The sequence below is a fragment of the Choristoneura fumiferana genome, chromosome 28 (genome assembly GCF_025370935.1).
Source record: "Choristoneura fumiferana chromosome 28, NRCan_CFum_1, whole genome shotgun sequence".
Taxonomy (NCBI): domain Eukaryota; kingdom Metazoa; phylum Arthropoda; class Insecta; order Lepidoptera; family Tortricidae; genus Choristoneura; species Choristoneura fumiferana.
Window position 1 is genome coordinate 9,227,401 of NC_133499.1, and position 24,173 is coordinate 9,251,573.

Genomic DNA, 24,173 nt, shown 5'->3' on the forward strand with positions numbered 1-24,173 from the left:
AAAAGGAATCAAACACTACATATCTGCTATTATTTTTTCAAGAGTATACTGGTGTGCTGGATATCCTGGCTGTAGCATCAGCTCGTCGTGTTGCCACCACTGCATTGTATGTAGAATCAATTACTGATCAAAACGATTCCAAACACGACATATGTGCTATTATTTTTATAGAGTGTACTAGTGTGCTGGATATCCTGGCTGCAGCATCAGCTCATCGTGTTGCCACCATTGCATTGTATGTAGAATCAAATACTGATCAAAAGGAATTAAACACGACATATCTGCTATTATTTTTTCAAGAGTATACTGGTGTGCTGAATATCCTGGCTGCAGCATCAGCTCGTCGTGTTGCCACCATTGCATTGTATGTAGAATCAATTACTGATCAAAACGAATCCAAACACGACATATCTGCTATTATTTTTTCAAGAGTATACTGGTGTGCTGGATATCCTGGCTGCAGCATCAGCTCGTCGTGTTGCCACCACTGCATTGTATGTAGAATCAATGACTGATCAAAACGAATCCAAACACGACATATGTGCTATTTTTTTTTTTAGAGTGTACTATTGTGCTGGATATCCTGGCTGCAGCATCAGCTCATCCTGTTGCCACCATTGCATTGTTTGTAGAATCAAATACTGATCAAAACGAACCCAAACACGATATATCTGCTATAGTTTTATTAAGAGTGTACCTACTAGTGTTCTGGATATCCTGGCTGCAGCATCAGGCCGAGAACTCTATAATCTTGCATAGCTATATTGTATTCATGGGTGTTTCAAATTGTAGGTCCCAAATATGTTTGAAAGTAAAGTAAATATCCATTATGCGTCTAAGATTCCTACCGCAGCGAACAAAAGAGCTGATGATCTTGAAACGGCTGAACCGATTTTGATAAATCATGTCTAAGATCCATCGCTAGAAAACCAGCTTTCAAATAAAAAAAACCGCATTCAAATCGGTCCACCCGTTTAAGAGCTACGGTGCCACAGACAGACACACAGACACACAGACACACACACATAGCGGTCAAACTTATAACACCCCTCTTTTTCGTCGGGGGTTAAAAAAAAGATCACGTAAATCTGACGTAGACGTTGCATAGAGACGTTGTCAAAATGATGACAGCTACTTTTTCTGGTGAAAAAGGCAAAGGAAACATGCAAATTCAGACGTATTTTTTAATTTTTTTGTATTTTTTTAAATATGGAGAAATCAATTATAACCAATATTTTCCCATGTTCAGGAGGCAAAACTTTACAGGGTGTTAAAAAAACGAAATCTTCAATCAATCAATTGTTTCCACTGTTGATATTGAATTTCCTTTTTTTTTTAATTCGACTGGATGGCAAACGAGCAAGTCGCTCTCCTGATAGAGATCTGCACCACCAGGGGTATTGCAGCGTTGCCAACCTAGAGGCCCAAGATGGGATACCTCACGTGCCAGTAATTTCACCGGCTGTCTTACTCTCCACGCCGAAACACAACAGTGCAAGCTAGCTAGTGTTAGGTTTTAGGAGTGAAGAGAGTATACGCTATAGTTACCGGTGGCGCCCTGGACGGCGGCGGCGTCGGAGGCGAGCCGCGCGCACAGCGCCCCCACCGCGTTCTCGGCGCGGTCGAACCAGCCCTGCTCCTGCGCACAGTAAACGTCAACAGTGTCACAACACCAATCGGTCGATGGTAATGTATTTTTAAATCCTCTTGTACAAATTTCCACGCATATACATATATGTTTAAAGGTATTTTATAATTCTTATATTTGTCATGATTTATACAGGGTGGATTTCGACGAGGGACCTTTGCGAAGATATTGCATTGTTTAAGTGATACACAGTCGATTTATAATGTTTAGAAACTTAAACAAAGTAAAAAAAAAAATACAAAATTCACTCATTTTTAACTGCGGTGATAACCCTATATTGCATCTGCACATAACGGCAAGATGGCTAGATTAAGGAATCGCCATCGGAAAAACTCGGGATATTACGTTTATTTCCGAGAGTTGTTGTCATCGTACTGATGTAAAAATGACACATAAAAGTCAAATAAATCAAATAAAATGCAAAAATACGAATATCAATTACTTTAATACAATTTTTACATACGGTGTTCAAATGTTCCTCCGTGTCTAATAATACACGCTGCAGCCCGTGCCCGAGTATGTATTTTGTAAGGGTGAAGGCGCGGGCACGTTTAAGAACTTTTAGTACTGCGGTATGACTTATTTCGAAATGTCGACCAGCTGATCTCGAACTTTTTCTTGGATTCCGCTCAAAATACCGCAGTATTCTTTCTTCAAGTCTAGCCGCAAGACGAATAACAGGTCCTCCACGTTGATCGTTCTGAGCTGTTCTTGGTACAATGGGCTGATTGTTGGTGACACGATCACAAGCACGTAAAATTGTCCTACGACCTGTTGGGTGTGGTGGTGGATATGTTTCCCTGTAACGTCGTAAAGCTTCAACCGCATTATGATTGTAGCTCGCCTCAGTAGCTCGCGTATAACATGAGCAAATTAAATATCCACGTGCATCTAACAAAGGCATTTTCATGTATAGGAAGCAAATGAAATGAACTTAAATGTCAATTTCATTTCAAACATCATATTTATGATATGTTTATGATCGATTTTTCAATCATGCAAAGAGTTTCGATAGTTGTAGAAAATGCGTTGGTTCTATCTCGGCTCGGCGAATGAAGTCCTATGACAACCTATTACTACAACTTTAGTGCAATATCCGTCAAATATTGTTCAGTATTACATTTTTTGGCGATAACCAAAATAAAATAAAAAAAAACAAGGACAGCCAATTGTATGAATTGCTGATCAACCAGGGAACAATTTCAATTCATTCGAAAATAATTTGATGAAGCGAGTTAACGAACTAAAACCTTTGTATGAGTGGGTAAACAGAGACATTTTATTTATGATGAAAGAGGTTACTATCTTCTTTAATTGTTTATGACGATTGAGTACATTCGAGTGAATGTCAGTGTCATGTCATGTCATGTCATGTAAGTTATTTGTTGTGGTTAGAATTATTAACTAAGAAATTACATAAATACTCCAGAGACAATCACCTCTGCAAATCCTGCAACGATTTTTTTTAGCGTTGCACGAAGACCTAAAAATGGACAAATGGCAACATATTAACGTAATATCCTGACGTCTAAAGATTGTTTACAAGTAAGAACATTGACCCAGCCACTAGGGTTGGCACAAAGTAGTTTTTGGTATGAATGTTTAAAAGCCAATAACTTGAAAACGGTAACATATATTCCCATAGTTTCTATGGGGGAAATATAGTGCTAAGGTTGAACTATCTGCCAGTTTCGCAAAGGTCCCTCGTCGAAATCCACCCTGTATATATATATATAATATAATATATAGTTTTTTCTTTTCCCGCAATAATTACGCGTTCGGTTACGTGGGTGCACACTCACCGGGGTTCAGCTGAAAACCAGCGCTGCAGCTCTGGTTACAGGGCTACGGCACATGCTGAGCTGAGTCCTTTTGGCATCACACTACAGCACAATATCTCTTTATTTTCCTCTCTTTTCCTATTTATGTTTTTACTGTGTTTTTGTTGTGATGTAGTGTGTTTTTCTTGCCAATAAATGTTGTGAGTTTGAGTTTGAGTTTAATGCCCTGATCACACGTACCGAGTAGAGTGGCGAGAGAGTGTCCTCGGCCGAGTGCTCGGTTCGTGTGTACTATGTGACGAGTACTCGGCCGAGCATAATGGCGAGCGAGCCACTCGGACCCTGGTTTGTTTACAGGGTTTCTCAAAGTGGGGTACGCGAAGCCCTAGGGGTTCGCTATTCGACGGTAGGGGGTTCGCGACAAGGTTTACGTGATGGTGGCTGCAAGACTGGCAAGATGATTATGATTGGTTTTTGGAGTCTTTTTGTATTTTTTATTTCAACTCCAAATTTGTTACTTATATGTTTGTTATTTGTTGTTGTTTGTTTCAGTTTGTATTTTCGTTGGCAAGACGATTCTTAACTATATTTGTTACCTTTTATTGAAATAAATAATATACATTATATTAAAATGATGATTGAAATAAAAATAAACTTAGTTTCTCCAACAGTCAATATTATTACTTTCTTGGGGGGGGTCGAGGTATGGGTTAGCTGTCGGCTAGAAATTTTAACAGGGGTACGTGGAGCCATAAGTTTGAGAAACCCTGGTTTACTAGGCCGAGTGCCCACCCCCGCACTCCTCTCAGCATACCCCGCGCCGACTCGCTCGCCACTCGGCAGGTATGAACTCGTTCACTCGCCACTCGCCAGTCAGTAGCGTCGTCGTAGCGAGCGGCCGCGCAACCGCGTATTGGCCACTGTCACCAGGAAAATCAAAATGCGTGTAAACACCTACTCGCCCACCCTATTCTCTCGGCCGAGTACCAATGAGGGCTATCGCGAATGAATTCGCCGCTAGAGGCGCTAGTGTAGCGTGAGGTCTCCGAAATGTCAAATCTCATAGTTTTTGGGTGAGCTACGCGGGTTTATTTATACTTAATTAGAATAATTCTGTAAATATTTTGCAATATCTGAAATTAATTATGGCAAATATGCGTTCCGGGGCCATGAATGTCTGTGTTTTGAGACAGTTTTGTCTTTCGGAAACCTTTTTCCTCCCTTTTTTCCGAACAAAACGGGGACTATGCAACACTGTGGCATGCTCGATATTTTTATGGTACGGTTTTAGGGTGTTTTAAATATGATTTTAATCTAAACTTTGTTTTCACGCCCGTAATAACAGACTTTGAAAGCCATACTAAAAACCTCACGCAACAGTGCGCCATCTAGTGAGACAAAAAACGATAGCCCTCATTTGCTGTCTCGCCATGCTACTCGGTACGTGTGATCAGGGCATAACAACAGATGAATCGACGTCTGGGCCGCATTTCACCATGTTGTCAGGTGCGACTACCTACTAAGTGTACTGGGGGACGACTGATGATGATGATATGAACCAGGTGAAAGTTCCTAGAGGGATGCCTGTGGGAACAGACGTGTTCCATCAGGTTGATGGTCTAACCTGCAGCAGGTAATTCCTGAGCGTCACCTCTCTGAGTCTTAGAGAGCTGGCAACAACCGATGGTGTCGTCGTTCATTGAAGCGTTCTAAGATGCCTATGGGAGCAGCCGTCTTCCGGCAGAGGGCACTGACCTGCAGCAGGTAGTTCCTGAGCGTCACCTCCCGGAGCCTGGCGGTGAGGCTTGTCCCCGCGCGCCCGAAGAGCCAGGCCTGCAGGAACGTGACGGCGCCGCAGCCGGCCGCCACCGCCGCGAACAGACCCGCGTACACTTGGGACCGGGCAAGGATCTTGTTGGGGTCGGATTCTGCGAACATCTGGAAGACGACTGGGCTTTAATAGCTGCTATATGGGTATACTACACAGAAGAGGATGGGGGTCCTATATGGTATGGTATGTCGATGTTTGACGACCGGATAACCAAGTGCAGGTTGCAGGCGGTAGGACCTAGTGCAAGGTCCGCCCGGATTGCTACCACCATCTTTCTCGCTAATCCTGCCGTGAAGCAGCAGTGCTTGCCCTGTTGCGTTTCGGCGTGGAGAGTAAGATAGCCGGTGAAATTACTGGCACTTGAGGTATCCCATCTTAGGCCTCTAGTTTGGCAACGCATCTGCAATACTCCTGGTGTAGCAGATGTTTATGGGCGGTGGTGATCTCTTACCATCAGGAGAACCACTTGCTCGTTTGCCATACAGTCGAATAAAAAAAAAAAAAAGAAGTGGTTAGAGAACCTGACTACGAAGCTTGAGGTCCCGGGTTCGATTCCCGGCCGGGGCAGATATTTGTATGAATAATAGCTTGTCGGACACGCCCAAAATAGGGTTCCGTAGCCATTACGAAAAATTAATTAATATTTTTCTAAGGACTTCGTATTTTATACGGAATCTTCCAAGTTTAGGCATATTTTATACCTTAGGCTGCTAATTAAGAGTAACACTACTAATAATTATCAAGCAAACTTAACCGTTATAGTTTTCCTTGAATGTTTGATATACTTACTACCATCCTGAATTTTTTCAAATTTTTCCACCTACCGGCTTAGATTTTAGAGGGGGGGACGCTCGATTTTAATGAAAATTTGCTCTTTAAAGTTGAATATTTCGCATACACATCAATGAATTGAAAAATCGTCTTAGCAAAATCCTAATGGTTTGTAAAGACCTAACCAACGATACCCCACACTATAGGGTTGGATGAGAAAAAAAAAATCACCCCCACTTTACGTCTATGGGAGGTACCTACCCTAAAAAAAATTTTTTTTTGTATTTTTATTGTACCATTTTGTCGGCATAGTTTACATATATATCCGTGCAAAATTACAGATTTCTAGCATTGATAGTCCCTGAGCAAAGCCGCTGACGGACAGACAGACAGACATGGCGAAACTATAAGGGTTCCGTTTTTGTCATTTTGGCTACGGAACCCTAAAAAGTTTCTAACAAACATTACATTAAGACTTTCAACAATTATGAGAGCCAATATGGTCCCGTGTTAAGGTCACTCACCCCATACAGCTCAGAGAACAGCAGCGCGAATATCGGCATTGTGGCGCCGACCAGCAGCGAGGCCAGGCCTCCTCCCAGCAGCAGAGGCCACTCGGGGGCGTTCAGTTTGAGCAGCTCGTAGCTGGAGACCGGCTCTTCCGCCGCCTCCTCCTCCGTCTCCATGGGTTCCTGGTACACACAGACCATCATTTATAATACAATCTTCATGCAAGACAGCTGTTTGATTAACATATGTACTATGTGTAGTGTATAGAGTAAGTAGGTATATAACATAGCATGGAAATAATAATAGGACACCATACCATATACGGAGGAATGTCTACCATATAAGGGATATAACCTGAGATTGTCATTCGATACCATCCACGTGAAGACCACCCATAATTATGACTACTTAATATGTTATACCTATATATACTCATACAACTGGACTATTGAACAGAGTTTACCCAACCTTTGTGTGTTTCTGTTCACCCTGTTCTCCCTTTCCAGGCTTTGAGTACTGCCTTTTCGCAACGTAACGTTTGGCAACCTGTTTCATTTCGCAACTTTTCATTTCGCAAACTCTAATACTGTAAATATTTCAGGATTTATTTCAGGGCCATCGTGTAGAACCCTTTAGGTTAGGTTAGGTTAGTTTTATAAAAATGCTGAAATATTTACAGTTTCAGAAATATTAAACAGTTGGGAAATGAAAAGTTGCGAAATGAAACAGGTTGCCAAACGTTATTCGCCGAAACATTAGTAAACCCCTCCAACATCACATATGTACAATATGGATCCTTGTAACCCATATACCTACTCTACTTGTCTTATCTTGACCACACTCCCCGCCTTCCCCGCACTTCCTTCCCTGCAGCCTCTCTTTTTAACAGCCGACGCAAAAAGGAGTGTTATAACTGTAGCTTTAAACGGGTGAACCGATTTGAATGCGGTTTTTTTATTTGAAAGCAGGGTTTCCAGCGATGGTTCTTAGACATGTTTTATCAAAATCGGTTTTCGTGATATTGAACTTTGAATTGACAATGTCGGGGGTTCCCCAACTTTATGTTGGTTAGGTAGGGTATACAACACTTTCTGCTCTTCCAACACTTCCTGCTCATTCCACAATGTCCGCTGTTCCCACACTCTCTTCCCTGATACCCTCTTTCAATACTTCTCGCCGTACCCACACTCCTTTCTCTGCTGCCTCACTTTTACAACACTTAGGGGCTGTTTCACCATCCACTGATTAGTGTTAAGTGCCGGTTAAATGTGATGCCGTCTCCGTCTATTCAACAAAACAAATAGAGACGGCATCACATTTAACCGTCACTTAACACTAATCAATGGATGGTGAAACAGCCCTTACTGTTCTTCCCACAACTCCCACACTCCCTTCCCTGCTACTTCTCTTTTCGCAGGAAGTGCTAGAAGGGGTCTGTATCGGATGGCATACAATTATTAGTCCTATAGTTGTGTCGCATAACGTCTTTTGTCCTAATAACGTATGGCATACACTTTGTTCCGCATATTTTTGATTGTCCGAAATTGTTGCTCCTATTATCGTTTGTCCTAAATATTATTTTATCCTATCGTTTGATGTGGCTAAGATTCAACTGTCGAATGATTGATGTGCATAATTGTAGTTGTTATATTATAGTGGACATCGTTTAGGGATGACAAAAAAAATAACGCTTCGCTCCCGCCTTAGCCTTCTAACCTAACCTATCCGAGTCGGGGTGCCTATGGTGGGTATGGGTTTTAGGAGGTTTTATGTTAGGAATATTAGATTTTAGTTATCAATATTAAGACCAACTTGCTTTAGGACTTTAAATGATTATGCGCAAAAATTATTAGGACAAACGAGTAGTATGCCATTCAATAGTATGCCAAACATTTTTTGGACAAAAAACGAAATGCAGGCAAGAGGCACCCTGCTGGAACATTTCCTGCTCTTCCAACACTTCCCGCTCTCCCCAGACTCCCTCCCCTGCTAGCTCCCTCTTCCCGCACCCCCCGCCCCCCCACTCACGGCATGGTTGATGAGGTCAGGCGCGGCAGCATTGGGCACGTGCGCCGCCGACACCGAACCCAGCCGTCGGCTTCCGCGGATGCAGCGCTCGGGGGTCAGAGACTCTGTAACCAACATCAAGACGTTTATTCTATAAGTATGTAGATAGGAGGTAGGTAGGTAGGAAGGAGGTAGGAGGTGGGTAGGTAGGAAGTAGGTAGGAGGTGGGTAGGTAGGAAGTAGGTAGGAGGTGGGTAGGTAGGAAGTATGTAGGTAGGAAGAAGGGATGTAGGTAGGTGGTATTCGAGCGTTTCCAACTGCCTCACTTTCCGTTACCTTTTTCGAATCGGCAGTAAAATTTTGATGTTGTTTCGGTTATTTGTCAGAGTTCCTGTTCCTTCTACATGCGTTGATACTTGCTGGTGAACTTTTTTTTACAAGCTTTTAATTTGGTCCACCTGTCCCATTGTCTGTCTGTGTCTGTCTCTAATCAAATCTTGCAAGTGACCAACTTCCAGTAATTCCAGTAATAATCTGAACTTGAAATTTGGAATACTTATGTAAATTTCGTTACAATATAATAATCTGGTAGTGATATCCTGGTAGTCCGGCCAGGATCGTCTCCGCAGGACGGAACTCTTCAACGGTTAATGGCATCGACTTGAAATTTGGTATGCAAATGTAGTTTGGGTGACAATGCAAGTTAAGTCGACAAAAAGTACAGTCAGCAAAAAAAGCTTGTATTAAGAATGAATTTTTTTTGACGACCGGATGGCCAAGTGGTTAGAGAACCTGACTACGAAGCTCGAGGTCCTGGGTTCGATTCCCGGCCGGGGCAGATATTTGTATGAATAATACGAATGTTTATTCTCGGGTCTTGGATGTTCAATATGTATCCATAGTACAAGCTTTGCTTAGTTTGGAACTAGATCAATTAGGTGTCAAGGGTCCCATGATACTTTTTTTTACCAAAAACTTTTTGCATAGGTGCATAGGGGAAATTCGTGTCTGTACCGTTGACCATCAGTGGTGTAGCGGTATAGCACGCGGTACGGAATACCGAGGACCTGGGTTCGATTCCCAGTGATGGTCTTATTTTCTGGTTTTCTGTGCATCTATATTTCAGTTTGTATTTTCAATTTAGGTTTTACGGGATGACTGTAAAAGTAAAAATTTGGAATTGAAATAAAAAATACAAAAAGATTCCAAAAAACCAATCTCAAAAATTTTTTTTTTTCTGTTACCGATCCTTGTATTGAGCAGGGTCCGTCATGCTTTTGTTTATCATCTATCAAGTATAACAACTGTCAATGGTATAATACCATCCAATTTAGCTGACCTCTCATGTTGGAGCGCACGCTGGACGCGCGCCGGAAGCAGTTCTCTTCAACCACTTCGTCATCATCAGGACACTCCTCCGACAGCGGCTGTTCCAGGCTCCTGGAGACAATGTGTTGTTAGAACAGAACAGAGATGTGGCGAGCAAGGTTAAGCTTGTACACTGCCCCATTTAGACCATTCAAAACTTGCATTAGGACGTTTTTTTTTATTCGACTGGATGGCAAACGAGCAAGTGGTCTCCCCACCGCCCATTAACATCTGCAACACCATGGATATTGCAGATGCGGTGCCAAAGTAGAGGCCCAAGATGGGATACCTCAAGTGCCAGTAATTTCACCTGCTGTCTTATTCATCACGCCGAAACACAACAGTGCAAGCACTGCTGCTTCACGGCAGGATTCATCATCCCAGCCTATATACGTCCCACTGCTGGGCACAGGCCTCCTCTCAGAACAAGAGGGCTTGGGCCGTAGTTCCCACGCAAGCCCAGTGCGGATTGGGAACTTCACACGCACCATTGAATTGCTTCGCAGGTTTGTGCAGGTTTCCTCACGATGTTTTCCTTCACCGCAAAGCTCGTGGTAAATTTCAAATGTAATTCCGCACATGAATTTCGAAAAACTTAGAGGTGCGAGCCGGGGTTTGAACCCACGACCCTCTGCTTGAGAGGCGATAGGTCAAACCACTAGGCCACCACGGCCCTACGGCAGGATTAGCGAGCAAGAAGAATTGATAACGAAAAAATCAGCTCTTCATGAATGCGGAACAAGTAACCAAACCAACAGGAATTATGCTAACTATATACTTAGTTATTAATTATATCATTAGTTATGCGATCCTACAGTGAACCCTTCACCTTGTATGTAGAAGGCCCGCGCTGCTTGTTTCACATTAAATTCACATTTTATCATTAAATTAAGATACAAATAATATATGCCACTCGACATTATGTGGACAATGAGGGCTATCGTTTTTTGTCTCACCAGATGGCGCCACTGTTGCGTGAGGTTTTTAAGTATGGCTTTCAAAGTCTGTTATTACGGGTGTGAAAACAAAGTTTAGATTAAAATCACATTTAATACACCTTAAAACCGTACCATAAAAATATCGAGCATGCCACAGTGTTGCATAGTCCCCGTTTTGCTCGGAAAAAGGGAGAACAAAGGTTTCCGAAAGACAAAACTGTCTCAAAACACAGACATTCATTGCCCCGGAACGCATATTTGCCATAATCAATTTCAGATATTGCAAAATATTCACAAAATTATTCTAATTATAAATAAACCCGCGTAGCTCACCCAAAAACTATGAGATTTGACATTTCGCAGACCTCACGCTACACTAGCGCCTCTAGCGGCGAATTGATACGCGATAGCCCTCATTGACACGTTGGTGAAATAGAGGCCGGGCCTACCTAGCTCACTCAACACTGAATCGAAGGGTTTACGTGGACAAAGAGGCTCACCCAGTCGCTCATGTCCTCCCGTAACAGCCGCCAGTATATACCGTTTCTCCAGCAGCTCCCGGTGGGATCCCTGCTCGAGCACGGCTCCGTGCTCCACGCACGCGATGCTCATATTACATAACACGAGAGCGAGAGGGACGGTACGATACGAACTTTGATTTTCAAACTTCGTATTAGCCCCTTTTTTGCGGTGGGAAAATGCGTTACGCATACGAGCGCGGCTTGGGGCCGGCGCGGAAGTGTGGGACTCCCTCCCCCGTAACCTTCCTTAGTGTAAGGAGGAGGGACGATACTCGTATACCTGTAGTACCGCTGGGCCAACCTAGCTGGACAGTGCATCTATCGAAGGTTTCATGTGGACAAACAGACTCACTCAGTGGACATATCCTCCTGTAGCAGCCGCCAGTAGAGTCCCTGTTTCTCCAGAAGCTCCCGGTGGGATCCCTGCTCGAGCACGGCTCCGTGCTCCACGTATGCGATGCGGGTTGCGTTCACAATCGTGGATAGCCTGTGGAGTTTGTTATTAGAATACAATGGAACAGAAATACGTTCATACATACATTTGACGACCAGATGGCCTAGTGGTTAGAGAACCTGACTACGAAGCTTGAGGTCCCGGGTTCGATTCCCGTGTCGGGGCAGATATTTGTATGAAAATACGAATGTTTGTTCTCGGGTCTTGGGTGTTTAATATGTATTTAAGTATGTATCTATCTATATAATTATATTTATCCGTTGCTTAGTACCCATAACACAAGCTTTGCTAAGCTTACTTTGGGACTAGGTCAATTGGTGTGAATTGTCCGTGATATTTATTTATTTATTTATTTATTATTTATACATAAAATCACGCCTCTTTCCCAACGGGGTAGGCAGACTCTACATCCTTCCACTTGCTACGATCCTGGCATACAACTCTCGCTTCCTCTACATTCATCAATCTTTTCATGCATGCACGTCGGTTTAGAGTACTCCTGACCCGACCTTTCTTCAGAACGTCCCTGATTTGATCGTGGTACGTTCGTCTAGGCCTTCCTCTCCCAACGTTCCCATTCACGCTCGTCTTATCGATCTGCTTAGTCAACTAGAGACAACTTGAAACACTGTAGTCGGCCGCATTCGGCGAGCGACTGCTGCCACCGCCTTAATATGGTCGCCGTAGTAGATGGACAGACTAATGTAAAGGCGACGGTCGTTCGCCGAAGTAGTTTGAAACAAGTTCGGCGACCGCATCAGGCGAACAACAGTGTAATTTCCGCTTAACCAACGAAAAGTTGGAAAATCCCCGACTTTGTCACTTCAAAGTTCAATATCTCCAAAACGGCTGAATTGAATTTTGATGAAACATGTCTAAGAGCCATCGCTAGAAAACCTGCTTTCAAATAAAAAGAAAAAAGAGACTCACGGCAGTTTCATGTTCAAAACGAAATAAAGACCATTAGTAACTAAGAAATCTCAGTTGGAATTTAGTAAAATAGAGGCTTGTTTAAAATAAAAGATGTTGCATCTTTTCTAGGGATTTAAATCAGTGTTACCTGTGTGAAACGACGAGCGTCGTCCGTCCTTTGCTTGCGGCATCCAACGCTGCCTGGACCTAAAACAGACGAGTAAATATCCAGCTTAATATGGCTGTAGAGTTCAATGCCAAGGTTTTTCCTAGGGACTACAGTATGACGCAGTACTGTAGGTACAGCAGTGGGTCTATGACTAAACCTTGAGGTACTCCAGCCTGGATCTCCTGAGTTACGTCAGGTCGTTTCGATCAGTTTGTTACATTGACATGATAGGTAGCACTTTTAATATCAAAGCATTGACAAGTTCAACTTATGAAGGAGTTAAGATTAGTCACGCACAACGAATTCTTGTCATTCGTTGTCGAAGGCTGATGTGAAGTTTGATTCTAGGTCAGACAGTGTAGTATAGAATTCGGGTAATGGGGTTGCCGCATCGTGCATCTACGATGCTGAGTACTTGACAGACTTTAAACTTTGCTCTTGCAAGTTACAACCCATTGTAACGGCAACGTACCGCTCTTCGGCGCCGCGCCGTTTCACGTTACGGCGCCGCGCCATGATGATGGGCCAGGCCTTGATTCAGTAAAGCACTTTGACTGTTTTAACATCAGCTTCCCACCTGCCGCTCCGCCGCGGAGTCTAACCCGGAGCTGGTTCATCCAGCAGCAGCACGGAACGCGCGAGGGGGACGCGGCACGCTCGCCAATCACATCATGGACCTCCGCAAAGTATCGCCTGATTCAGTTAAGCACTTTGACTGTTTTAACATCAGCTTCCTACCAGCCGCTCTGCCGCGGGGTCCAGCGCTGAGGTGGGTTCGTCCAGCAGCAGCACGGCGGGGCGGCGCAGCACGGCGCGGGCGATGGCGATGCGCTGCTTCTGTCCGCCCGAGAGGGAAGCGCCGCGCTCGCCCAGCATCGTGTCGTAACCCTGGATAAACAGTAGAGGTTTAAGGTGAATATTCGGACCGTCATTATTCTCAACATCTTTCTAATTTAGAATGAACTGGTGCCTTTGTGGTGTTTTTTTTATTCGACTGGATGGCAAACGAGCAAATGGGTCTCCTGATGGTAAGAGATCACCACCGCCATAAACATCTGCAATACCAGGGGTATTGCAGATGCGTTGCCAACGTAGAGGCCTAAGATGGGATACCTCAAATGCCAGTATTTCACCGGCTGTCTTACTCTCCACGCCGAAACACAACAGTGCAAGCACTGCTGCTTCACGGCAGGATTGGCGAGCAAGATGGTGGTAGCAATTTCGGGCGGACCTTGCTTGACCTGCGAATAATAAATCCATTTAATCAGATAATTACATCCAAACCAATAACAATAAATCCAAGGCAATATTGAGCCAAGAACTGCTATATATACATGATATATACAGCTCCAATGTGTTGGACGTGGATGTTTATTGTATCAACTTCTTAAGAAATCTGTTAAAAAAAGTGTTGAGAATAATGAATGACAGCGGTTCCAAGGCCCCAATATGAGCATGCTCATAGACTGATCATACCGGTGCAATGTTTGAAGTAGACAGAGAGAGAGAGAGAGAGAGAGAGAGAGAGCGCAGTTCCGACTCGATTAAGATTTGTCGGTCCGAGAGGGCGCGCCGCGCTCGCCCAGCATCATGTCATATGATAACCTTACAGGTACAGTGGATGTTTCAAATACGCCACAATTAAAGACAACTCGTTACTTGCATCCGCCAGTGACCCGCAACTCTCACGGTGTTGTCTGTCCACCAGCTTCGTCTTCTGGTTCGTGGTCGCCACTCGAAGACTTTTCTCCCCCAACGGTTATATGTCCTTCGAGTAGTAACATTCCTACATTTAAATGTCCAAAACTATCTTAGAATTAAAAATTCCCTTGGCACTGTCGATGCTTGTACTATTCAATGTTCTCTCAAAGTTTCCGACTCAATGTCATTTTGCCCTGTTATCAAATATGCTTTAATCTCGCTCTCTCTATCTCTCCCTCTTCTCCCTATCCCTCTCTCTCTAATAGCAAGGTTAAAAAAAGATTGTTTTTTTTTTGGAATCTTTTTGTATTTTTTATTACAATTCCAATTTTTTTTTTACTTTTCCGGTCATCCCGTAAAACCTAAATTGAAAAATTGCTTAAGTGGCTAAATAAGAAACAAACAAGCTGATATATGAGGTGCATAGGGGAAATTCGTGTCTGTACCGTTGACCAGCAGTGGTGTAGCGGTATAGCACGCGGTACGGAATACCGAGGACCTGGGTTCGATTCCCAGTGCTGGTCTTATTTATTTTTCTGGTTTTTTCTGTGCATCTATATTTCTGTTTGTATTTTCAAGGTTAAAGAAATCCTTACGCCCTTTCCCTGTTATCAAATATGCTTTAATCTCGCCCTCTCTATCTCTCCCTCTTCTCCTTATCCCTCTCTCTCTAATAGCAAGCTTAAATAAATCCTTACGTGAACCAGTTTGGTGATGAACTGATGCGCATTCGCAGTGGTGGCTGCTTCTATAATGTCCGCTTCACTGACGTCATCGAGTCCCAGCGCGATGTTCTCCCGGATCGTGCCACTGAAGAGCACCGGCTCCTGGCCTACTACTCCTGGAATAAAGGGATTACATTAATATGGAAGCTTTTTATTTATTAACAGCCTTATTCTTAAAAAGTTAGAGCCTCCTTGAAGGCTCCTTGAAGGCCCGATGCTAAAAAACATGATCCATAAACGTCTGTTAGCGCTAATTCAGTCGATCACGGCTCTGCTGAAGTTAGAGGACCATAGACCCTCCTTTATCTCCCTGCTAATGATTAACATAATTACGGCTTTTTGCACTTAGGTATAACCAAAGGGTACAACATAAACATGCGGATCAGAAATGGCGGGAAAACAAACATCTCGCTTTTTATTTTGTTTCCGGTTGCTGTCACTGCTGTCATTTTTTTTTTAATTCTCGATGAGGCCATTTAATTTTTTAGTCTTTGATTTGTCAAGGTGGCCAACATAACGCGTCTAATCCGTCTATCAGCAGCTCAACAACTAGCAGACTGATGAATCATACTTCTTGACAACCGTGTAACAAGCTTAATCAGTCTGCTAAGTAACAGACCGATCAAACCTCAATTAAGGATTTTTTATGAATTAAGCTGTAAGTTTTTAGTATTTTTTTTATCGCTCGCATAATTGTTGAAAATATAGAATGTAATCTGAAATCAAAAACATTTTAAGCCCCGTGTAGTGTCGGGTTAGAATTACACCTCTCCATTTCTTCCGTGGATGTCGTAAGAGGCGACTAAGGATATAGGTTAAGGTATACGCCGTAGGCGACAGGCTAGCAATCTGTCACTATTGTACCGTTTTTGACAAACTTTAAACCTAAAATTGGCCTCGAAGCGGTAACGCTTCGTGTGCTCTGCCTACCCCATTTGGGAATACATGCGTGATGTTTGTGTGTGTTTATAAAACAACCTAACTTAACCTACAGTTTTCTATAGCATGACCACTGAACATTTTCTGAATAATTTACTTTTTTGGCGAAGAGAATATTATGACTAACGGAAATTCGGACAAACAATACATTATAACTTGCGGCAATTATGCGAGAGATCAATGGGTACAACGAGAAGCGAAAGGGGAGGGGGAGGTTAACGGAGTAGTATACGCTGAACTTTTAGTTCTCATTTCGGCAGAGAAATTCTCAAATGACAAGCCTTTCCTTGACTAAGATTATCCGATTGTACCGTTCTAATACTCCGTTTTTTTGTGGGCACTACGTTCGAAGCTAATAGAGTAGCTTTCCTAGTAAAAAATATTCTATTTAGCTCATGACAAACACGTCCCTCGCATCACATGCACAACTCTGGTGTAAACGCAGCCATATTTAAAAAAAATCTGCCCCAACGGGAACCTGGAACCTCATGGTACACAGTCTAGTTCTCTAACTACTTGGCTCGGTCGTCAACTGTATTCCAGGGTTTATTCGTACCAATGCTCCTCCGATAATGCGTGATGTTCAACTCATGCAGCGGCCGTCCGTCCACGCTGACGCTCCCTCCCCCCGGCTCGTACATCCGTTGGAGCAGCTGCAGCGCCGTGGACTTGCCGCAGCCCGACCCCCCCACCAGGGCCACCGTCTCGCCGGGGGACACTTTGAGGGTGAAACCGCGGAGCACCTGGTGACGAAAGTTGGGGGTGAAGAAGAAGCGAGCAAGCTGTTTAACCCTTTATCAGGGCCCGAGGATTTAGATGTGCTACAAAGAAATCATAGTTTTGTTGTTTACCTATGGGGGATTAATTTAAAAACGAATAATATTACAAGTTTTTATTTAGTTTTTACCTGTCCCGTTGTCTGTCTGTTTGTAATCAAATCTTGCATGTTAAATTCAACCAACTTCCAGCAGTTTTTAATTTGGTATACTTATGTAAATTGCGTGACAATACAATAATCTGATAGTGACATCCTGGTAGTCCGGCCAGGATCGTCTCCGCAAGACAGAACTCTTCAACGGTTAATGGCATCGACTTGAAATTTAGTATGGAAATATAGTTTGGGTGACAATACAAGTACAGTCAACAAAAAGTACAGTCAGCAAAAAAAGTCAGAATTAAAAATGATTTTTTTACCAAAAAAATATATTTAACGAATTTAAATGATTTTGTGCCATATTGTATGCTTAGTAAGGTCGAATATTTGTGTACATTTATGTAGTGTCACGATGCACATAGGCGATCGCTGACATCTTAGTTAGCTCAGCTCAAGCTAGATGGCGCTTTCCTCAATAAGGGATCTCTGAGCAGAATGACGGACGAACTCTAGAGGTCGCCACCGTAGTTTCACTTGATTCATTTATTTACGTAATAATATGTATTTAATATTTATTTATTATTTACTTATTTATTTTATAAAAGTAGGCATTTTATTAACGAGTTTTACGACACTCATTTACTACACGAGTTTGTACGACTAATATATATCTATAACCAACTCACCCTTGACCGTTTTTGTCGGGCCAAGGGGGGTGCTGTCGATCAGCTGTGACCGGGGGAATTCTAACTGTAATATTCTCGCCCTTAAAAGCTGAAGCACAGCTGTAAAATACACATTCAACAGCTCACACTACACTAAACAGCTTCCTCGAAAGCTCCATACGCCAGACTTGGTAAGTTCTCCGATATTTAACTCTTGTGTTTTTCTGTGTATTTTATTATAATATTTTCCTTATAATTTAACTTGTGTAATTGAACTGAAGGCTTCCCCTGGCCAGGGAATCTTTTATTTCAAACATTTCTTATACTTAATATTTTAACACTTGTTAATTTCTCTCATCCGTTGTTATAAAACTCAGAACTATGTTAATGCTTATTACTTTTATGCAACGGATGCTTACCGGTGTTAAAATAAATTCAAACTCAGCTAAGTAACGTTTAATTTCAAATGTAATCCTCTAACGGCTATTTAGTGAACTGTTGTATTTCAAATTTTAACGGTCACTTAGGCTATTTATTTTACCTTTGTTTTTTTTAATAATTATATAAAACTAGAATCACTTTCCTTTGCCTGCCTGTAACTCCGTATGATTGTCCTTGCCACTCACTGCAATTCAGCACACCCTAAGAGTTGGGGCATCGCTGCAGAGGAGTGACTGGCAAACAATCTAGGCACTGGACCACAACTGACACCGACCTAATTTACAGGGCACCTCCGTACGGCTTCAAACTTCCAAACCTTTGTACGGCTTACAACCTTCGTCGGCTTACAAGCTCCGTACGACTACAGCTTTCTCCGCTCTGCACGGCTACAACTTTCAAAGCTCCGTTCGGCTACAGCTCTCACGCTCAGGCGGCCCCTTTACGCCCTAACCTGACACTAAGCCCTGACGGCCCTAACTTCCGGAGTACTGCACATCCTTCCTGGCTCGTCAAGACCTGATCGTTCCGGCGTGGAACACTTGTCCAGGCTGCTCGTCCTGCCGCCCTAAGGCCCCTTTTGACCTCGGCAACGACGACCACTCAGCTGGACCAGGCCCCCCTGCTGTGGCCAGCCTCTTCGCTCCGGGTTCTTCTCTCCGACTCCAGGGAAGTGTAGGCCAGGGAGACCGAATAATCAGAACCACCTCTCAATAAAATCGCTTGAACTTACTACCTGAGATTCTCGTAATACTTTTACTTTTAATTTTGTCAATTAGGCCTGTTATTTTTTGTGTTCAATTTTTAATTAAAAATTGTTAAAAAGTCTTATTGTTTTACTCAAGGAATAACTTACTAGGCCTCCTTTAAGGTCAAACCTCCCTCAAGAGGTCTGCCCCTGACAGTAGTTGCTTATAGGTAGGTATGCACTATGCCTGGAAAAGGGTTACCTAGTAATGTATGCACAGTCGAATTCATAAACTTGTGATCAAACATATTTGAACACGACTCTATTGTTAACGGCATAGAAGTGTGTTCAGATATTTTTGATCAAATTTTTGCTCACAAGTTTATGTACTTGACTGTACCAACATACTTTTTTTTTGTTATTCTTTCCCGCTAACTAAAGGGGTGGACGGATTTCAATAAAATTTCGTATCTTGGTAGCTGGACGTCTGGAATAACACATAGGCTATTATCCCGATATTCCCACGGGATAGGAAAATGTTGAAATTTCAACCACTGGGTTTAGAGTTGAAATTTTGGACAGTTGTTCTTAACACAACCTCAATGACGGCCACGATATAAATCCTGGGAATTCCCAGGGAATTTTGTAAAATCCCGGAATTTCAATTGTTACTATCAGCTCGAATAGTTTACGCGTGCGAAGCCTCGGGTAAACGCTAGTGTACTATACTTATATATTTGACTTTGACTTTGACTTTCTATTCTACCTTGACATCAGGCCGCGACGGATAGTTGAAGTACACATCCTCAAACACGATCTCCCCCCTCAGCCTGTCCGGACGCTCCCCCCTGTCCAGCATGGCGTCGATCTTGGACCTTCGTTCCAGCAGCTTGTAGAGGGAGGCGGCGGCGCCGCGGGCAGCCGCGAACAGTTCCAGGTGGGGGTGGCACATGGCTATGTTCTGGGAGGCCATGAACGTGCAGAAAAGGACCTGGAAGAGACGGAGAATCATAAATATATAATATAATATAATTGATACCACAAACGGGACTTATCACGCTATTATTACACAAGTAATATTTACCTCGACGGGTACCTGATAGGGTGACTAATAAAAGTGACCAAGTGCGGGTAGTTCGTGATACGAGTGCCGGCACTATTAGTGATCAAGTGCGGGTAGTTCGAAGAACTCGCGCTGCTAGGCAGACTTGACACCCCACACTTCAGTCTACTCGTGACCACGGCCACTGTAACGTTGCCGAAACATCGAGGTAAATATGACTTGTGCAATAATAGCGTGATAAGTCCCGTTTGTGGTATTTTGACTATGAGTGAGAATCACGAAAGTTCAAAACGTTATATAATATAAATGAGCCATCAAAGATGCAAGCAGTGCGGTTTGATCTTCTGGTGTGGTGTTTCATCTGGTACGATAGCGACCACTCAGATAACAAGTAGCGGATTAAATGAAAGTAGTTGATTTGATGTTCTTGCGCCTCTCGGCAATGCGGGATTTTGAAACTTTTTGAATGAAAAAGCAGAATTTTTCATCGAAAGAGAAACATAGTTAAAAACCGGCCAAGAGCGTGTTGGAGGGTTCGGTAATCGAGCAATATTTTTCCAAGAATTTTGTATTTTGTACGGAATTGGCTCTTGGCGATATCGTGTGCGCTCATAACGATATCGCTGCGCCGGCGGCGACATCGTTAAAAGCTCGCGACGACCACATTGCCCTCGCGGCGATATCGTCGCGCGCTTACGGCGATATCGCTACGCTTGCGGCGACATCATTGCACGCTTATGACGATATCGCTGCGCCGGCAGCGACATCGTTAAAAGCTCGTGACGACCTCATTACGCCCGCGTCGACATCGTCAAGCGCTTACGGCGACATCGTCGCCTACCCTATAGCCTATAGTACTCACAGTGACCATGATACCAGGATGGTACTCCTGTTCCTCGGGCGGCAGGGCCATGTCCCGCACGCACAGCGTGGTCCCGTAGGCGAACACCACGGCGTTCAGCGAGTAGGTGAGCAGCCAGCCGAGCCCTGCGCCCGCGCCGGCCCACGCGCCGCGCGCCGCGCCGCCGCCGTCGCCGGCGCAGGAGACGCTTGTAGCTGGGGGGGACGTATATTGTGCTAAACAACTTTCCACCAAACAGTAATGTGCGAGGAATCTGTTTTTACCCGACTGCGAAGAAAGAGGGTTATGTGTTTGACGCGTGTGTATGTATGTATGTGTATTCCTATGTCCTCTCGTAACTAGTCAACGGCTGAACCTATTTTGATAAATGAGACGTCATTGGATTTGTCTTAATGCCGCGAGTGACAGTGAATTCTTAAAATACCAAAATGGCGGATTTTTGGGGCCAATTTTTTTTTTATTCAAACTTATCGAGTGGAGTATCAAATGAAAGCTAATTATTAGTCCATTCCAAAAATATATGAGTTAATATACGATTTACAGAAAAGTGTTAAATAAAACAATAACAAATGGCGAACCTACTGTGTTAAAATAAAGTTGTGTTAAATACTTGTGATGTATACATTCATTTAATAATATTGTAAATCTGTTTTAAAAAAATATACCTCGTTGAGTTTCTTGCCGGATTCTTCTCAACAGAGGTTTTACCGAACCGGTGGTAGATTTTTGTTGACATTTATAAGTGCTTGTTATAGCCTAAATTGAATAAAGATATTTTGACTTTGACTTTCAATGAATTTAAAAAAAAATAAAAATTTATTTTTTATTTGTAATTTTGTGTTGTAAAATTTGGTTTGTTTAGTTATTTTGATTTGTTATGAAAATAAATTATATAACGAGTAAAAAAAAACGACTGCGTTTTAAAAAATACTAAAAAGAATGAAACAAGTCTAGTGGGTTTGTTCAGTAGCCAACTTAAGGTTCAACAGTCGTGACACTCAAAAATTCTTAAATAATGGGTCCCGACTGTTGAACTTTAAGTTAGCTACTTAACAAACCCACTAGACTTGTTTTCTTCTTTGTAGTATTTTTGAGGCAAACGGGTTTTTATTTTTTAAATTTTTCACGAACCAATAGAATCGCTTCATTTACCCATTCTAGCACAGCATATATCAGATCTGAAGGAAACAGCTGAGCGGAGCGAGGATGGGTATTCAAAATATATTCTCCCAACACACCCTAGAGCATTATTGGTGGTATGGAACACTGCTTAACAACTCAACAGCCACTTGATCCAAAGCAGGCGCGGCGCACTCCGCGATATAGGTGCGGTTCTGTAAGTATCAAAACACCCCACGCCGGCGTGGTTTAACTCACTAGGGCTATGAGCACCGCCCGGCATGCACGCTCGCGGTCTCGCTCGAACTAGCCGCGCCGCGTAACGCTACGTGTAGCTGTGATTTTCGTGAAACTGGTTCACGATGAGTGCAAAAAAATATTGCATTCATATTTATTTTATTTATATATTCATATTCTGTACATAGCATTACATTAACTAACCCAGTTCTGTTCGAAACCATATTAAGTGCGAGTGCGACAAAAGAACAGATAGGGTAATTCGCGATTTACCAATGCGACTGCGGGTGTACAAAACCTTTGAGACAGCCGACGACGCATTCGGCACGCGACCTTGTACATACAATGATCCATTTTGTGACCGTCGAGATCGTAGGCGCGTCAATTTAAAAATGCAAGAAAACTAAGTATTTGTCCGAATTTACTCTTAAGTTATATGTGAGTATTATTTTTTATTGATTTACAACCCTATCCTAAACCAAAACGTTGGTGCTGAATAATAACGACCTTCGCGCGCAGCACTAGAGTTCAATGTTGCTTGTTGATTTTGCTAATAAAAATTACGTAGGTATATAAAATGGTGGCTTTCGTCAACATCAAAAGAGATAACCTTCTATACTTGTACTATTACTAATTCTGTGAATTTCTGTGCCAAAGTTAAGGCTGTGGTTTTCGGTAGATGTGCGAGGATGCTTTGCAAGGATTGAGTTTTTTATGTATTATGTCCTATCTGCATCCCTCACCGTTGCACCTCAGCCTCCTCCCCGCCCAGCGCCCTCACGGTCCGGATGGCGGCGAGCGCCTCCTCAGCCGCCCGCCCCGCCGTGCCGTACGCTGTCACTTCCTCGCCGGAGCAACGCGTCTGGTACTGGAAGAAAGACAATAAAATCGTGATGTTACAAAAGCTACAATACAGACAGATACAGTCTAGCTACTCAATGATAGATGGCGCCAGGTGTATAGTGTTAGTTGATCAACTCGACACTAGATGGCGTTGAAAGGACCACTTTTGTTGGTCATAGTAGCAGCGACCTGAGGCATTATTGTCTGACACATTTGGAATCACAATCGTTTTCACCAATTCTTTCTGTCAGACAGTATAATCAGTTCATTACTCTAAACGAGATGGCGCTTTATCAAATTCACCTTGCTCACACACAGCCCAACGGAGTGAGCAGCCAAACATCCATTAAAAGGCGGTGGCAGTTTAGCTACTTGATACTAGATGGCGCTAGCAGTATTTTAAGTTCATTAAATCTATACTAGATGGCGCTGTATCGACTCACCTTGGCCACTGTGGCGGCAACCAGTATAGCGATGGGCACAACGGCCAACCCGACCAGCGTGAGCTGCCAGCCGTAATAGAGCGAGAGGCCGCCGCCCGCGACCACGGAGCCGACCAGGTATGACGTCATCACCACGTGCTCGCCCACCCCGGCCCGGAACTTGTCCATATCTCTGAAGAAATGAGGGTAATTTGTAGCGAGATGTTTTTTAGGTTGCGCGGCCGCTCGGTTACACATGTTTGTGATCAATGAGGGCTATCGTTTTTTGTCTCACTAGATGGCGCACTGTTGCGTGAGGTTTTTAAGTATGGCTTTCAAAGTCTGTTATTACGGGCGTGAAAACAAAGTTTAGATTAAAATCATATTTAATACACCTTAAAACCGTAGCATAAAAATATCGAGCATGCCACAGTGTTGCAAAGTCCCCGTTTTGTTCGGAAAAAAGGGAGGAAAAAGGTTTCCGAAAGACAAAACTGTCTCAAAACACAGACATTCATTGCCCCGGAACGCATATTTGCCATAATTAATTTCAGATGTTGCAAAATATTCACAAAATTATTCTAATTATAAATAAACCCGCGTAGCTCGCCCAAAAACTATGAGATTTGACATTTCGGAGACCTCACGCTACACTAGCGCCTCTAGTGGCGAATTCATACGCGATAG

General features: G+C 43.1%; 1 protein-coding gene across 1 annotated transcript in view; it reads right to left on the reverse strand.

The window, feature by feature from the left end:
- LOC141443986 (multidrug resistance protein homolog 49-like) overlaps window positions 1–20,999 on the reverse strand; it is a 36,366-nt gene extending 15,367 nt beyond the window's left edge. Inside the window, exons 1-12 of the mRNA XM_074109431.1 lie at window positions 20,866–20,999; window positions 19,707–19,931; window positions 16,832–17,018; window positions 15,310–15,452; window positions 13,649–13,798; window positions 12,890–12,948; window positions 11,728–11,862; window positions 9,888–9,988; window positions 8,570–8,673; window positions 6,556–6,723; window positions 5,185–5,367; window positions 1,549–1,639 (exon numbers count right to left, since the gene is read on the reverse strand). Coding sequence (XP_073965532.1) covers window positions 1,549–1,639; window positions 5,185–5,367; window positions 6,556–6,723; window positions 8,570–8,673; window positions 9,888–9,988; window positions 11,728–11,862; window positions 12,890–12,948; window positions 13,649–13,798; window positions 15,310–15,452; window positions 16,832–17,018; window positions 19,707–19,931; window positions 20,866–20,916 — 1,597 coding nt within the window. The 5' untranslated portion in view covers window positions 20,917–20,999. The remainder of the gene's footprint in view (window positions 1–1,548; window positions 1,640–5,184; window positions 5,368–6,555; window positions 6,724–8,569; window positions 8,674–9,887; window positions 9,989–11,727; window positions 11,863–12,889; window positions 12,949–13,648; window positions 13,799–15,309; window positions 15,453–16,831; window positions 17,019–19,706; window positions 19,932–20,865) is intronic.
- Window positions 21,000–24,173: the final 3,174 nt, after the last annotated feature.